Source organism: Oncorhynchus kisutch, linkage group LG4, assembly GCF_002021735.2.
Source record: "Oncorhynchus kisutch isolate 150728-3 linkage group LG4, Okis_V2, whole genome shotgun sequence".
Lineage (NCBI taxonomy): Eukaryota > Metazoa > Chordata > Actinopteri > Salmoniformes > Salmonidae > Oncorhynchus > Oncorhynchus kisutch.
The window spans coordinates 4,055,960-4,072,785 of NC_034177.2; the positions used below are offsets into that span (position 1 = coordinate 4,055,960).

Sequence of the window (16,826 nt, forward strand, 5' to 3'; positions counted from 1 at the left end):
ATCACACACGTGGGGGCGGTAATAAGATACGCGTGTCACAGACGGATGAAGACCATCATGGAAATAAAATCACTGTCAAAATAGGTTAACGTACATTAACATAAAGCCTACATTCATTCTGAGGCGGCAGGGTAGCCTAGTGGTTAGAGTGTAGAGGTGGCAGGGTAGCCTAGTGGTTAGAGTGTAGAGGTGGCAGGGTAGCCTAGTGGTTAGAGTGTAGAGGTGGCAGGGTAGCCTAGTGGTTAGAGTGTAGAGGTGGCAGGGTAGCCTAGTGGTTAGAGTGTAGAGGTGGCAGGGTAGCCTAGTGGTTAGAGTGTAGAGGTGGCAGGGTAGCCTAGTGGTTAGAGCGTTGGACTAGCAACCGAAAGGTTGCAAGTTCAAATCCTCGAGCTGACAAGGTACAAATCTGTCGTTCTGCCCCTGAACAGGGAGTTACCCCACTGTTCCTAGACCAGTTAACCCACTGTTCCTAGACCAGTTAACCCACTGTTCCTAGACCAGTTAACCCACTGTTCCTAGACCAGTTAACCCACTGTTCCTAGACCAGTTCCTAGGCCGTCATTGTAAATAATAATTTGTTCTTAACTGACTTGCCTAGTTAAATAAAGGTAGAAAACATTTTGGGGATTTTATTAATTTATATTAACTTTATTTAAATTTTAACTTAACTTAATTTTAATGTGTATAAACTTGACCTAACAGCAGGAGTGTTTACTAATGATTCTAACTTAGTCTCTTAAACGTTCTACATCTCCTCCTCTTTCCAACTGGCCTCTGATGCTCCAGCAGCTATCTGCTAGATGTGTAGAGTGATGCTGGAGAAGCTATCTGCTAGAGGTGTAGAGTGATGCTCCAGCAGCTATCTGCTAGAGGTGTAGAGTGATGCTGGAGCAGCTATCTGCTAGAGGTGTAGTGTGATGCTGGAGCAGCTATCTGCTAGAGGTGTAGAGTGATGCTGGAGCAGCTATCTGCTAGAGGTGTAGAGTGATGCTGGAGCAGCTATCTGCTAGATGTGTAGAGTGATGCTGGATAAGCTATCTGCTAGATGTGTAGAGGTGTAGAGTGATGCTGGAGCAGCTATCTGCTAGATGTGTAGAGTGATGCTGGAGCAGCTATCTGCTAGATGTGTAGAGGTGTAGAGTGATGCTGGAGCAGCTATCTGCTAGATGTGTAGAGTGATGCTGGAGCAGCTATCTGCTAGAGGTGTAGAGTGATGCTGGAGCAGCTATCTGCTAGATGTGTAGAGTGATGCTGGAGCAGCTATCTGCTAGAGGTGTAGAGTGATGCTGGAGGAGCTATCTGCTAGATGTGTAGAGTGATGCTGGAGCAGCTATCCTCTAGCTGTGCGATGGCTGGTAGGGGACGCAGAGAGAAGCAGGTGAGTGGGGGGGGGACGCAGAGAGAAGCAGGTGAGGGGGGGGGGGCGCAGAGAGAAGCAGGTGAGTGGGGGGCTGGTAGGGGACGCAGAGAGAAGCAGGTGAGTGGGGGGTGGTAGGGGACGCAGAGAGAAGCAGGTGAGTGGGGGGGGGGGGGCGCAGAGAGAAGCAGGTGAGTGGGGGGGGGCGCAGAGAGAAGCAGGTGAGTGGGGGGGGTAGGGGACGCAGAGAGAAGCAGGTGAGTGGGGGGCTGGTAGGGGACGCAGAGAGAAGCAGGTGAGTGGGAGGGGGGGTGGTAGGGGATGCAGAGAGAAGCAGGTGAGTGGGAGGGGGGGGTGGTAGGGGATGCAGAGAGAAGCAGGTGAGTGGGTGGAGGGGGTGGTAGGGGATGCAGAGAGAAGCAGGTGAGTGGGTGGAGGGGGTGGTAGGGGACGCAGAGAGAATCAGGTGAGTGGGGGGCTGGTAGGGGATGCAGAGAGAAGCAGGTCAGTGGGGGGGGGGGCTGGTAGGGGATGCAGAGAGAAGCAGGTGAGTGGGGGGGGGTGGTAGGGGACGCAGAGAGAAGCAGGTGAGTGGGGGGCGGTAGGGGAAGCAGAGAGAAGCAGGTGAGTGGGGGGCGGTAGGGGAAGCAGAGAGAAGCAGGTGAGTGGGGGCGGTAGGGGACGCAGAGAGAAGCAGGTGAGTGGTAGGGGACGCAGAGAGAAGCAGGTGAGTGGGGGGCTGGTAGGGGATGCCGAGAGAAGCAGGTGAGTGGGGGGCTGGTAGGGGATGCCGAGAGAAGCAGGTGAGTGGGGGGCTGGTAGGGGACGCAGAGAGAAGCAGGTGAGTGGGGGGCTGGTAGGGGACGCAGAGAGAAGCAGGTGAGTGGGGGGCTGGTAGGGGACGCAGAGAGAAGCAGGTGAGTGGGGGGCTGGTAGGGGACGCAGAGAGAAGCAGGTGAGTGGGGGGCTGGTAGGGGACGCAGAGAGAAGCAGGTGAGTGGGGGGCTGGTAGGGGACGCAGAGAGAAGCAGGTGAGTGGGGGGCTGGTAGGGGACGCAGAGAGAAGCAGGTGAGTGGGGGGCTGGTAGGGGACGCAGAGAGAAGCAGGTGAGTGGGGGGCTGGTAGGGGATGCAGATGGCTGATTACAGCTGCCACACCTGATATGTGCATGATTGTGAAGTGGATATGATTGGGTCTGCTCATACAAGAGACTAGTGGCAGTTGCTTAAATTCAACTGAACGCATCAACAAAACTGACTTTATAATCATTATAGCAGGTTCTTTAGATGGGTAGGGCTGAAAAAGTCGATACTATCATATAAACTGTACTACGGTATACTAAAACGATCATAAGTATCGTGACATATTGTGATATTGCAGTGTTACCGGTATATCGTGAAACACTACAACAGACATTAGAAACAATAGTTAACAATAGTTAACATCATTTAAACTAACATTCTACATTATACCGTGGACATTATTGCATCACAATACCAGGCAGCCAATGAGCTTTGGGTTTTACCAGTCAAATTGCCAGGATTAGAGGTTCTAAGCCCTTTTGTTTTCATTCTATTTCTGTGTGCTGCTGCATTGTGGGAAGTGTGTGTGTGTGTGTCTTTTTCTTTCCTTTGACATGTTCCAGTCATAGCAGACCGGCAGACGGCGGTTTTTCACAGAACGAGGAACAACCTAAGAGTGACGATACAGTACGGGGAAGCCTATGACCCTCTCGTCAGGTTTCCATGGTAGCACCTAATTCAAGGAAGCTATGTTGTTTTCAGCCGCGGTAAACTGTATCGTCACGGCTAGACTGCTGTTTGAAGACCACGTTGGAAACAAGTGTTTTAATAAAAATAAATAAAAAAATGTATTAAAACAAATTATTATCATTATTATTTTTTTATTTTTTACCCAAATAAATTATGTTAAATTCAACCAATCAGTATCCAGGATCCAAACCATCTGTTTTATAATAATGTCATCTTCAGTGTGGAGAAATCTAGTAGGAACCCATGGTCTAAGGTCGTTTCCAGTACAGGGGAAAGTTGGTTGTTATGACCATAGCATTAGAATGAATGTGTGGGATGATGACAGTCATTGCTGAGCAGACAGCTGAAACACAGTGGAATCATTGCATAACACACTGACTTCCTGTAAGGTACGGACAATGACTTCCTGTAAGGTATGGACTGCATGACATGTCAAAATAAACAAACAAGGAAGCTAGGGGCTATATTCAATGTGTGGGACAAAATTGAGGCTATGATTAAGAAGTTGGAGCTCTTCACTGTCTGCATTAACAAGAGGACTGGCCACCCCACATATGCTCTCTCTAATTCTCTCTTTCTTTCTCTCTCGGAGGACCTGAGCCCTAGGACCATGCCCCAGGACTACCTGACATGATGCCTCCTTGCTGTCCCCAGTCCACCTGGCCGTGCTGCTGCTCCAGTTTCAACTGTTCTGCCTTATTATTATTCGACCATACTGGTCATTTATGAACATTTGAACATCTTGGCCATGTTCTGTTATAATCTCCACCCGGCACAGCCAGAAGAGGACTGGCCACCCCACATAGCCTGGTTCCTCTCTAGGTTTCTTCCTAGGTTTTGGCCTTTCTAGGGAGTTTTTCCTAGCCGCCGTGCTTCTACAGCTGCATTGCTTGCTGTTTGTGGTTTTAGACTGGGTTTCTGAACAGCACTTTGAGATATCAGCTGATGTACGAAGGGCTATATAAATACATTTGATTTGATTTGATTTGACAACACACAGGTCTTTCCATCATTGTATGATTTTTTTGTGTGTGCAAATGAACTCAAACTTACGGACAATGTCAAATGTGATATTGGGTGAGCAAACAGATGACACAAACAACTGGATTCGTTATCCCTTTCATGCCCTGCCTCCAGTCCACCTACCGATATCTGAACAAGAGAGACTCATCGATAAATCGCTACAAGCGGTTCTGTGAGCCAGATTTCTGGATGGGCCTGCGCTCAGAGTATCCTGCCTTGGCAAATCACGCTGTTAAGACACTGATGCCCTTTGCAACCACGTACCTATCTGAGAGTGGATTCTCGGCCATCACTAGCATGAAAACTAAATACAGGCACAGACTGTGTGTGGGAAAATGATACAACATTGCAGAGTTATGTGCATCCTTTCAAGCACACCCTTCTCGTTAACTTGTGAGTTATTCGCAATTTTTGATGAACAAATAAGGTTTTATATGTAAGATGGTTAAATAAAGAGCAAAATGATTATTATTATTTGTGCCCTGGTCCTATAAGAGCTCTTTGTCACTTCCCACGAGCCGGGTTGTGACAAAAACTCACACTCATTCTTATGTGTAATAAATGTATCGTATAGTGTGTGCGTGGCAGGCTTACAATGATGGCAAAAAACAACATTTGAGAGTACGCTGACCCTGGTGCTTAGAGGGGGTACAGCTGACCCTGGTGCTAGAGGGGGTACAGCTGACCCTGGTGCTAGAGGGGGTACAGCTAGAGGTTGAATGTTTGAAGGGGTACGGGACTACAAAAAGTTTGGGAATCACTGGTCTATGGTACAGAAAGAGCAGGTATCCATCTGATCCTGTTGTGATGATTTGATCTGATTGATTACCTGTGATGAAGTCCTCGTAGTTTACAGCTCTCCGTAAGCATCATGGTCACCTGCACCTCAGATGCATGGTCTAATGAACGAGAGAAGAGAGTGAAAGAGAGAAGGAAGGACAAAAAAGGAGAAGACGAGAGACTCAAGTTTAGTCGTAGAAATTCCACAGAGGATAAATCTGGGGATACGTTGCAGTTTTTAAAGAACACTCAAAACTTAAGTTTTGGAAAGCAACCCCCGAAAAAACAATCCGTGGATAACTGGTGTAAGAGCCGTCTAAACCTTCTTGGCCAAGCTGAGCCATGAACATTCCTCCTGACCAAATCAAACACAATATCATTTATTTTTTAAAAGGTCTTGTCACGGTCTAACAGCCCTCTTGACAACACCATGCTATATTCTCCTAGAACAGCACCAGTCAGTGCTTTCCTGTGAGCGTTTATATCATCTTTAGTTGGAAACAGTGAGACGCTCGATTGACCCTTGCCAACCTGCACAGAAGCCCAAGACCTGGGTTCCCTCAGTACTTACAATCTTTCAATACATTTCCCAATTGGCTCTAGTCTGCCTGAAGTGTCAGAGGGGCAGGGTTGAACCCTCATTCTATTGGTTCCATTGTGCCGGCTAAGTTCAATAAAGCCCAGATAAAAGTATTTGAAATGATTTTGAATACTTTTCGAACCCATATCTGCAGAGGGTCGTGCTAAATCTGGGAGAGAGGGAGTGGCCCTCTTTGGAAGCAGGCATGCTTCCTGCCCTCGGGGTCTGCTGGGAGGAAGAGGAGGAGGACAAATCAGGACCCGGGTATGGTTGGCATGGGGGTGGGCACATTGTTCATGGTCTGGTACCCACCCTGGATAAACATGGAATTGCTTGAGGAGCTGGAGGGCAAAGGTCAGCTGGGCAAAGGTCAACACGTAAACCTGAGAACGTCTGTGGGAAAGAGAGACTGTGTGGACTGTGGTTTTAACTGGTTACCTCAACCTGTTCTTCAACCTGCCAAGTGCTCACTGTACGGGGCAGTGGCACACCTCAAAACATACACTTGTGCATTGATAACATTTTCTGGCACCTTGAATCACGCAACCCCCTGCCCTTTGTTGAGTTTTCAAGTGGTCAAAGAGGAGTCAAGTGGTCAAAGAGGTGAGAGCTTGCCTTACCCCATCTAACCCTGACTCATAGCCTTGGGTTAACCTTGTGGTCTAATTTAATAGGTATAAGAGAATAGCCCAACTAAGAGCTGTTTTCTCAGCATCACCAGCAGATACAATGCAGACCACTCACATGCTGAGGAAAGAATGAGATAAGGCGATATGTGTTTGGTGGGAAATTCAAACCATCAGCTAGTATAGAGGTAAGACAGACATAGACAGGGGAATGAATGGGTTGCAGACAGTGAGAGGGAATGAATGACTACGTACCTTTTACAGTCTTCACAAAGCACTGCTTCTCCTTGGCCGGGTCCTTCTCGTCCAACAGAACACCATGGAAAATGCGGCCAAACGTTCCTGTGAAAGAACAGCACATATTTTATTAGAGGAAAAGTGCCTCTATAAATGTCTCACTACTGGTGTCCCCCAGGGCCCTGTAATAGGCCCTCTCCTGTTCTCACTACTGGTGTCCCCCAGGGCCCTGTAATAGGCCCTCTCCTGTTCTCACAAATGGTGTCCCCCAGGGCCCTGTAATAGGCCCTCTCCTGTTCTCACTACTGGTGTCCCCCAGGGCCCTGTAATAGGCCCTCTCCTGTTCTCACTACTGGTGTCCCCCAGGGCCCTGTAATAGGCCCTCTCCTGTTCTCACTACTGGTGTCCCCCAGGGTCCTGTAATAGGCCCTCTCCTGTTCTCACTACTGGTGTCCCCCAGGGCCCTGTAATAGGCCCTCTCCTGTTCTCACTACTGGTGTCCCCCAGGGCCCTGTAATAGGCCCTCTCCTGTTCTCACTACTGGTGTCCCCCAGGGTCCTGTAATAGGCTCTCTCCTGTTCTCACTACTGGTGTCCCCCAGGGCCCTGTAATAGGCCCTCTCCTGTTCTCACTACTGGTGTCTCCCAGGGCTTGGTACTAGGTCCTCTTTAATGTCTCAGTACTGGTATCCCCAGGGCCTTGTACTAGGCCCTCTCCTGTTCTCACTACTGGTGTCCCCCAGGGCTCTGCACTAGGTTCTCTATAATGTCCTAAACTAATACCCTATACAGAAATGTTATGATATGTTGGCTCAAAAAAAAGCCCAATATATAAAGTCCCATTTTTACCACATTCTTGCCGTGAAAAGCCTTTTATTTCTCTCGTGCACAATTTTAGGAGTGGAAGTAGACATGAGCCGATGTGGGTGGGGTCTATTTTTATAAATCCATTGAATGAACACCATCACAAAGAAATTATTAATTTGTTTTATTTGTCCTAAGAAACAGAAGACTAATAAACGTATTTTCAAAAGAATAGACTGGCATATTTGGAGTGCAGCCTATATGCTAAACGGCTGATCTGTGCGTATTAAAGCAATAGTTATTTTATTCATTAAACACACTTAGGCTACCCTGATCAAAATCAACACATTTTTAATAGTAAGCATAGAAATAATATAAATTAAATGAAACAGAACAAAATAATTCCCCCCCCCCAAACAACTTGTGTCAAGGCGACACGTGGAATCGCTGTCATATAAAGCTACTTTAGAAAACAGAGCCCAAGCTCATGCTTTTCTGATCCACGTTTCAATCCCTTTCCTACCCTCACTCCCCTTTGTTAGGGAACAGGAGTTGCTGTTATTGATGGAAAATAACAGCAATCTATATTTTTAAAAACAGGTGTGAGTTTCGTGTTCATATTTCACAACCTCCACAGACTTTAGGTGTTGCCTTTACACGATCGAGCAAAAATAATAGGCCTAGACTTGATTTAGGCTACATTACAGCACGCTAAATGTTTCTGTTCGGTGATAGATGAGCAAACGAATAGATGAGCTATACCACCTCTTATTTGTCCAGGCAGAGAATTAACCAAATATACAGACGGAGATTCAGGGAAACAAAAATCACATTGATTTTGTCAGGAGTAGGGTACTTAGCAAAAATAATCAACTTGTATTGATGACAAAATGTTCTGATCAGTGATAATGATAGACAAGATGATCACGAGCAGCACTCACCTCAATGTAGCTAACATTTCTACAGGCTAATTTGTAGCCTAATCAATATCCAAATGGGAGATTTAGTGGGGAGAAAAATAATAATAATAATCTGGCATTATCTCAAAGCAGCACGGTTATCTCGAATCAGCACGGTTATCTCGAAGCAGCACGGTTATCTCGAAGCAGCACGGTTATCTCGAAGCAGCACGGTTATCAGTTATCTCGAATCAGCACGGTTATCTCGAAGCAGCACGGTTATCTCAAAGCAGCACGGTTATCTCGAAGCAGCACGGTTATCAGTTATCTCGAAGCAGCACGGTTATCTCGAAGCAGCACGGTTATCTCGAAGCAGCACGGTTATCTCGAAGCAGCACGGTTATCAGTTATCTCGAAGCAGCACGGTTATCTCAAAGCAGCACGGTTATCTCGAAACAGCACGGTTATCAGTTATCTCGAAGCAGCACGGTTATCGGTTATCTCGAAGCAGCACGGCTATCAGTTATCTCGAAGCAGCACGGTTATCTCGAAGCAGCACGGTTTTCTCGAAGCAGCACGGTTATCTCGAATCAGCACGGTTATCTCGAATCAGCACGGTTATCTCGAATCAGCACGGTTATCTCAAAGCAGCACGGTTATCTCGAAAGCAGCGTGAAACGGTGCTGAAATATACGGAATAAAAATATTAAAAAGGCAACATGTAACAATTTCAAAGATTTTACAGAGTTACAGTACATAAGGAAATCTGTCAATTTAAATACATTTATTCATCTATGGATTTCACATGACTGGGCAGGGGTGCAGCCATGGGAGGGCCAATAAGGGCAGGGGTGCAGCCATGGGAGGGCCAATAAGGGCAGGGGTGCAGCCATGGGAGGGCCAATAAGGGCAGGGGTGCAGCCATGGGAGGGCCAATAAGGGCAGGGGTGCAGCCATGGGAGGGCCAATAAGGGCAGGGGTGCAGCCATGGGAGGGCCAATGAGGGCAGGGGTGCAGCCATGGGAGGGCCAATAAGGGCAGGGGTGCAGCCATGGGAGGGCCAATAAGGGCAGGGGTGCAGCCATGGGAGGGCCAATAAGGGCAGGGGTGCAGCCATGGGAGGGCCAATGAGGGCAGGGGTGCAGCCATGGGAGGGCCAATAAGGGCAGGGGTGCAGCCATGGGAGGGCCAATAAGGGCAGGGGTGCAGCCATGGGAGGGCCAATAAGGGCAGGGGTGCAGCCATGGGAGGGCCAATAAGGGCAGGGGTGCAGCCATGGGAGGGCCAATAAGGGCAGGGGTGCAGCCATGGGAGGGCCAATAAGGGCAGGGGTGCAGCCATGGGAGGGCCAATAAGGGCAGGGGTGCAGCCATGGGAGGGCCAATGAGGGCAGGGGTGCAGCCATGGGAGGGCCAATGAGGGCAGGGGTGCAGCCATGGGAGGGCCAATGAGGGCAGGGGTGCAGCCATGGGAGGGCCAATAAGGGCAGGGGTGCAGCCATGGGAGGGCCAATAAGGGCAGGGGTGCAGCCATGGGAGGGCCAATGAGGGCAGGGGTGCAGCCATGGGAGGGCCAATGAGGGCAGGGGTGCAGCCATGGGAGGGCCAATAAGGGCAGGGGTGCAGCCATGGGAGGGCCAATGAGGGCAGGGGTGCAGCCATGGGAGGGCCAATAAGGGCAGGGGTGCAGCCATGGGAGGGCCAATAAGGGCAGGGGTGCAGCCATGGGAGGGCCAATGAGGGCAGGGGTGCAGCCATGGGAGGGCCAATGAGGGCAGGGGTGCAGCCATGGGAGGGCCAATGAGGGCAGGGGTGCAGCCATGGGAGGGCCAATGAGGGCAGGGGTGCAGCCATGGGAGGGCCAATGAGGGCAGGGGTGCAGCCATGGGAGGGCATAGTCCCACTCACTGGGGAGCCAGGCCCAGCCTAACCACGCCAGCCAATTAGAATGCGTTTTTCACCCACAGGTCAAGAAGCCCAATGTGGAGGTCCTGGACTGGCGTGGTTACACGTGGTCTGCGGTTGTGAGACCGGTTGGAAGTACTGTCAAATTCTCTAAAATGAGAATAAGTAGTACAGTACGTCCACGATTCAATTATTTGGCAACAGCTCTGGTGGACATTCCTGCAATCAGGACACACCCTCAAAGTTGAGACATAGGCTGTACTGTGTTGTGTGACAAAACGGTCCATTTTAGAGGAGCCATATATTGTCCCCAGCACAAGGTGCACCTGTTTAATGATCATGCTGTTTAAATCAGCTTATTGATATGTCACAACTGTCATGTGGATGGATGATCATGGCAAAGACAAAATGCTCACCAAGAGGGATGGAAACAAATGTGTGCTCAATTTGAGAGAAATAAGCATTTGTTCGTATGAAACATTTCTGGGCTATTTTCATTTTGTTTCATCAGACCAGAGAATCTTGTTTCTCATGGTCCGAGTCCTTCATGTGCCTTTTACTGAGGAGTGGCTTCCGTCTGGCCACTCTACCATAAAGGCCTGGTCGGTTGAGTGCTGCAGAGATGGTTGTCCTTCTGGAAGGTTCTCCCATCACCACGGAGGAATTCTGGAGCTCTGTCAGAGTGATACACAGGATACACAGTATTCTCTTCTCTGTGGATACACAACAGATACACAGTATTCTCTTCTCTGTGGATACACAACAGATACACAGTATTCTCTTCTCTGTGGATACACAGTATTCTCTTCTCTGTGGATACACAACAGATACACAGTATTCTCTTCTCTGTGAATACACAACAGATACACAGTATTCTCTTCTCTGTGGTTACACAGTATTCTCTTCTCTGTGGTTACACAACAGATACACAGTATTCTCTTCTCTGTGGATACACATTATTCTCTTCTCTGTGGATACACAACAGATACACAGTATTCTCTTCTCTGTGGTTACACAACAGAAACACAGTATTCTCTTCTCTGTGGATACACAGTATTCTCTTCTCTGTGGATACGCAACAGATACACAGTATTCTCTTCTCTGTGGATACACAACAGATACACAGTATTCTCTTCTCTGTGGATACACAACAGAAACACAGTATTCTCTTCTCTGTGGATACACAACAGATACACAGTATTCTCTTCTCTGTGGATACACAACAGAAACACAGTATTCTCTTCTCTGTGGATACACAGTATTCTCTTCTCTGTGGTTACACAACAGATACACAGTATTCTCTTCTCTGTGGTTACACAACAGATACACAGTATTCTCTTCTCTGTGGTTACACAACAGAAACACAGTATTCTCTTCTCTGTGGTTACACAACAGATACACAGTATTCTCTTCTCTGTGGATACACAGTATTCTCTTCTCTGTGATGTCATCAGAAGAGAGAGAGACCACTGCTTGCCTAGAAGTGAGTAACACGGTGAAGGTGTCGTCAGCGTCTCTGCACTATAAAACAATGTTTGTGTGACAAAGTTCAGACCAAAAAAGGTCTTCGCCAGGACATCCACATACAGACCTTGTAATGAATGGTGTTTATTAGGAAATGGAAGTTTGTTTTCAACAATTCAGTTGTTTCACAACAAGGTAAAACAATAACATGTAATTCATCAGGCATGAATCACACTCCTCTTTTACGCTGCTGCTACTCTCTGTTTTTATCTATACATCGTCACTTTAATAACTGTACCTACATGTACATATTACCTCAATTAGCTCGACTAACCGGTGCCCCCGCACATTGACTCTGTACCGTAATACCCTGTATAGAGCCTCCACATTGACTCTGTACCGTAACACCCTGTATATAGCCTCCACATTGACTCTGTACCGTAACACCCTGTATATAGCCTCCACATTGACTCTGAACAGGTACCCCCTGTAAATAGCCTCCATATTGACTCTGTACCGTAACACCCTGTATAGAGCCTCCACATTGACTCTGTACCGTAACACCCTGTATATAGCCTCCACATTGACTCTGTACCGGTACCCCCTGTAAATAGCCTCCACATTGACTCTGAACTGGTACCCCCTGTAAATAGCCTCCACATTGACTCTGTACCGTAATACCCTGTATAGAGCCTCCACTTTGACTCTGTACCGTAACACCCTGTATATAGCCTCCACATTGACTCTGTACCGTAACACCCTGTATATAGCCTCCACATGGACTCTGAACTGGTACCCCCTGTAAATAGCCTCCACATTGACTCTGTACCGTAACACCCTGTATATAGCCTCCACATTGACTCTGTACCGTAATACCCTATATATGGCCTCCACATTGACTCTGTACCGGTACCCCATGTAAATAGCCTCCACACTGACTCTGTACCGTAACACCCTGTATATGGCCTCCACATTGACTCTGTACTGTAACACCCTGTATATAGCCTCCACATTGACTCTGTACAGTAACACCCTATATATGGCCTCCACATTGACTCTATACCGTATTACCCTGTATATAGCCTCCACACTGACTCTGTACCGTAACACCCTGTATATGGCCTCCACATTGTACCGTAACACCTTGCCACTATATACAGGGTGTTAAAGCATTTCACTGTACGGAGCTTGTGACTTATAACATTTGATCATATGCGCTTCCTATATAGGGAATAGGGACTCTGGTCTAAAGTAGTGCACTATAGGGAATAGGGGCTCTGGTCTAAAGTAGTGCACTATATAGGGAATAGGGCTCTGGTCTAAAGTAGTGCACTATATAGGGAATAGGGCTCTGGTCTAAAGTAGTGCACAATATAGAGTATAGGGACTCTGGTCTAAAGTAGTGCACTATATACGGAATGGGGTTCTGGTCTAAAGTAGTGCACTATATAGGGAATAGGGTTCTGGTCTAAAGTAGTGCACTATATAGGGGAATAGGGCCTCTGGTCTAAAGTAGTGCACTATATAGGGAATAGGGCCCTGGTCTAAAGTAGTGCACTATATAGGGAATAGGGCTCTGGTCTAAAGTAGTGCACTATATAGGGAATAGGGCTCTGGTCTAAAGTAGTGCACTATATAGGGAATAGGGCTCTGGTCTAAAGTAGTGCACTATATAGGGAATAGGGCTCTGATCTAAAGTAGTGCACTATATAGAGAATAGGGCTCTGGTCTAAAGTAGTGCACTATATAGGGAATAGGGGCTCTGATCTAAAGTAGTGCACTATATAGGGAATAGGGCTCTGGTCTAAAGTAGTGCACTATATAGAGAATAGGGCTCTGGTCTAAAGTAGTGCACTATATAGGGAATAGGGGCTCTGGTCTAAAGTAGTGCACTATATAGGGAATAGGGGCTCTGGTCTAAAGTAGTGCACTATATAGGGAATAGGGCCCTGGTCTAAAGTAGTGCACTATATAGGGAATAGGGCTCTGGTCTAACGTAGTGCACTATATAGAGAATAGCGACTCTGGTCTAAAGTAGTGCACTATATAGGGAATAGGGCTCTGGTCTAAAGTAGTGCACTATATAGGGAATAGGGCTCTGGTCTAAAGTAGTGTACTATATAGGGAATAGGGCTCTGATCTAAAGTAGTGCACTATATAGGGAATAGGGACTCTGGTCTAAAGTAGTGCACTATATAGGGAATAGGGCTCTGATCTAAAATAGTGCACTATATAGGGAATAGGGCTCTGATCTAAAGTAGTGCACTATATAGAGAATAGGGCTCTGGTCTAAAGTAGTGCACTATATAGGGAATAGGGATTCTGGTCTAAAGTAGTGCACTAAATAGGGAATAGGGCTCTGGTCTAAAGTAGTGCACTATATAGGGAATAGGGACTCTGGTTTAAAGTAGTGCACTATATAGGGAATATGGCCTCTGGTTTAAAGTAGTGCACTATTTAGGGGAATAGTGCTCTGGTCTAAAGTAGTGCACTATATAGGGAATAGGGCCCTGGTCTAAAGTAGTGCACTATATAGGGAATAGGACTCTGGTCTAAAGTAGTGCACTATATAGGGAATAGGGACTCTGGTCTAAAGTAGTGCACTATATATGGAATAGGGCTCTGATCTAAAGTAGTGCACTATATAGAGAATAGGGCTCTGGTCTAAAGTAGTGCACTATATAGGGAATAGGGATTCTGGTCTAAAGTAGTGCACTATATAGCTAAATAGGGCTCTGGTCTAAAGTAGTGCACTATAGGGAATAGGGACTCTGGTTTAAAGTAGTGCACTATATAGGGAATAGGGATTCTGGTCTAACGTAGTGCACTATATAGGGGATAGGACTCTGGTCTAAAGTAGTTCACTATATTGGGAATAGGGCTCTGGTCTAAAGTAGTGCACTGCATAGGGAATAGGGTGTCATTTGGGACTTACGACACAAACCTTGGCTGGTGTTAGTAGGAAACGGGAGCTGGTGGTTGGACAGTGTGTTCTGCCGTCTCTAGTTTCACAACATGTTCAGCCCATTACACCAGAAATAATGGTTTGGGTCAGAGCATTTATTCCCCTGTAGAGAACAACGGATCTAAATGGACAAGTTGTACCATTTAGCTCAACGTGTGTGTGTGTGTGTGTGTGTGTGTTTCATAAAGTAGACTTATTCCAGCATAAATTCTAAATAGATTTTTTCCCCTCATCTACACACAATTCCCCATAACGACACAGTGCTAACATTATTTTTAGACATTTAACTAAATATATATAAATATATATCTCATTTACATAAGTACCCCTTGAGTCAATACTTTGTCTAAGAGCTTTCCACACCTGGATTGTATAACATTTGCCCATTATTCTTCTCTAAATTCATTAAGCTCTGCCAAATTGGCTGTTGATCATTGCTAGACAAACTTTTTCTGGTCTTGCCATAGCTGAACAGTAACTTGGCCTCAGGAACATTCACTGTCTCCTTGGTAAACAACTCCAGTGTAGTTTCGGCCATGTGTTTTAGGTTATTGTTCTGCTGAAAGGTGAATTCTTCTTCCAGAGTCTTGTGGAAAACAGACAACCAGGTTTTCCCTCAATGATTTTGCCTGCGCTCAACTCCATTCCATTTATTTTTTCATCCTGATAAACTCTGCAGTCCTCAACGATTACAAGCATAGGGGCGGCAGCATAGCCAAGTGGTTAGAGCATTGGACTAGTAACCGGAAGGTTACTGTGTATGTGTGTGTGTGTGGTGTGTGAATTGCGTTACCTTCGAGTGTGTGTGTGTGTGTGTGTGCATAGCATTACCTTTGTGTGTGTGTGTGTGTGGTGTGTGCATAGCATTTCCTTCGTGTGTGTGTGTGTGTGTGGTGTGTGCATAGCATTACCTTTGTGTGTGTGTGTGGGTGTGTGTGTGGTGTGTGCATAGCATTACCTTTGTGTGTGTGTGTGTGTGTGTGTGTGTGTGTGGGGTGTGGGCATAGCATTACCTTTGTGTGTGTGTGGTGTGTGCATAGCATTACCTTTGTGTGTGTGTGTGTGTGTGTGGTGTGGGCATAGCATTACCTTTGTGTGTGTGTGTGGTGTGGGCATAGCATTACCTTTGTGTGTGTGTGTGGTGTGTGCATAGCATTACCTTTGTGTGTGTGTGTGGTGTGTGCATAGCATTACCTTTGTGTGTGTGTGTGTGTGTGTGTGTGTGTGGTGTGTGCATAGCATTACCTTTGTGTGTGTGTGTGTGTGTGTGTGTGTGTGTGTGTGTGGTGTGTGCATAGCATTACCTTTGTGTGTGTGTGTGTGTGTGTGTGTGGTGTGTGCATAGCATTACCTTTGTGTGTGTGTGTGTGTGTGTGGTGTGTGCATAGCATTACCCTTGTGTGTGTGTGTGTGTGTGTGTGTGTGTGTGTGTGTGTGTGTGTGTGTGTGTGTGTGTGTGTGTGTGTGTGTGTGTGTGTGTGTGTGCATAGCATTACCTTTGTGTGTGTGTGTGTGTGTGTGTGTGTGGTGTTTGCATAGCGTTACCTTCGTGCAGGATGTGTTTGTGTGGTGTGTGTATAGCGTTACCTTCGTGTGTGTGTGTGGTGTGTTCATAGCATTACCTTTGTGCAGAACATGTGTGTGCATATATAGCGTTACCTTCGCTGAGGACGTGTGTGTGTATATAGCCTATATAACCATCATGCAGGACATGTGTGTGTGTGTGTGTGTGTGTGTGTGGTGTGTATATAGCGTTACCTTCGTGCAGGATGTGTGTGTGTGTATGTGTTACCTTCGTGCAGGACGTCCCGTAGAGTGACTCTCAGTCTAGAGATGGAGATGTCTTTGACCTTGGCTTTGGCTTCCAGCAGGCTAACACTTCTCAGGTCGTTCTTCTCAATACGTAGTGGCGGGTAGCCTAGGAGAGAGAAATACACATACATACATATATATATATAAAGCTGAAGTCAGAAGGTACATACACCTTCGCCAAATACATTGCAACTCAGTTTTTCACAATTCCTGACATGTAATCCTAGTAAAAAAACAACAACTGTTTTAGGTCAATTGGGATCACCACTTTAATAGTAGAGAGAATGATTTATTTCATCACATTCCCAATGGGTCAGAAGTTTTCATACACTCAATTAGTATTTGGTAGCATTGCCTTTAAATTGTTTAATTTGGGTCAAAACGTTTCGGGTAGCCTTCCATAAGCTTTCCGCAATAAGTTGGGTGAATTTCGGCCCATTCCTCCTGACAGAGCTGGTGTAACTGAGTCAGGTTTGTAGGCCTCCTTGCTCGCACATGCTTTTTCAGTTATGCCCACAAATTTTCTATAGGATTGAGGTCATGGCTTTGTGATGGCCACTCCAATACCTTGACTTTGTTGTCCTTGGGGTCATTGTCCATTAC

The 16,826-nt window shown here is 46.7% G+C and overlaps 1 protein-coding gene across 2 annotated transcripts in view; it reads right to left on the reverse strand.

Moving 5' to 3' along the window:
- LOC109884972 (tyrosine-protein kinase RYK) overlaps positions 1-16,826 on the reverse strand; it is a 151,805-nt gene that overhangs the window by 34,104 nt on the left and 100,875 nt on the right. For both annotated transcript variants that reach the window (XM_031822323.1, XM_031822322.1), the window contains 3 exons: positions 16,204-16,329; positions 6,395-6,481; positions 4,983-5,052 (listed from right to left, as the gene is read on the reverse strand). In XM_031822323.1, the coding sequence (XP_031678183.1) occupies positions 4,983-5,052; positions 6,395-6,481; positions 16,204-16,329 (283 nt within the window). The remainder of the gene's footprint in view (positions 1-4,982; positions 5,053-6,394; positions 6,482-16,203; positions 16,330-16,826) is intronic.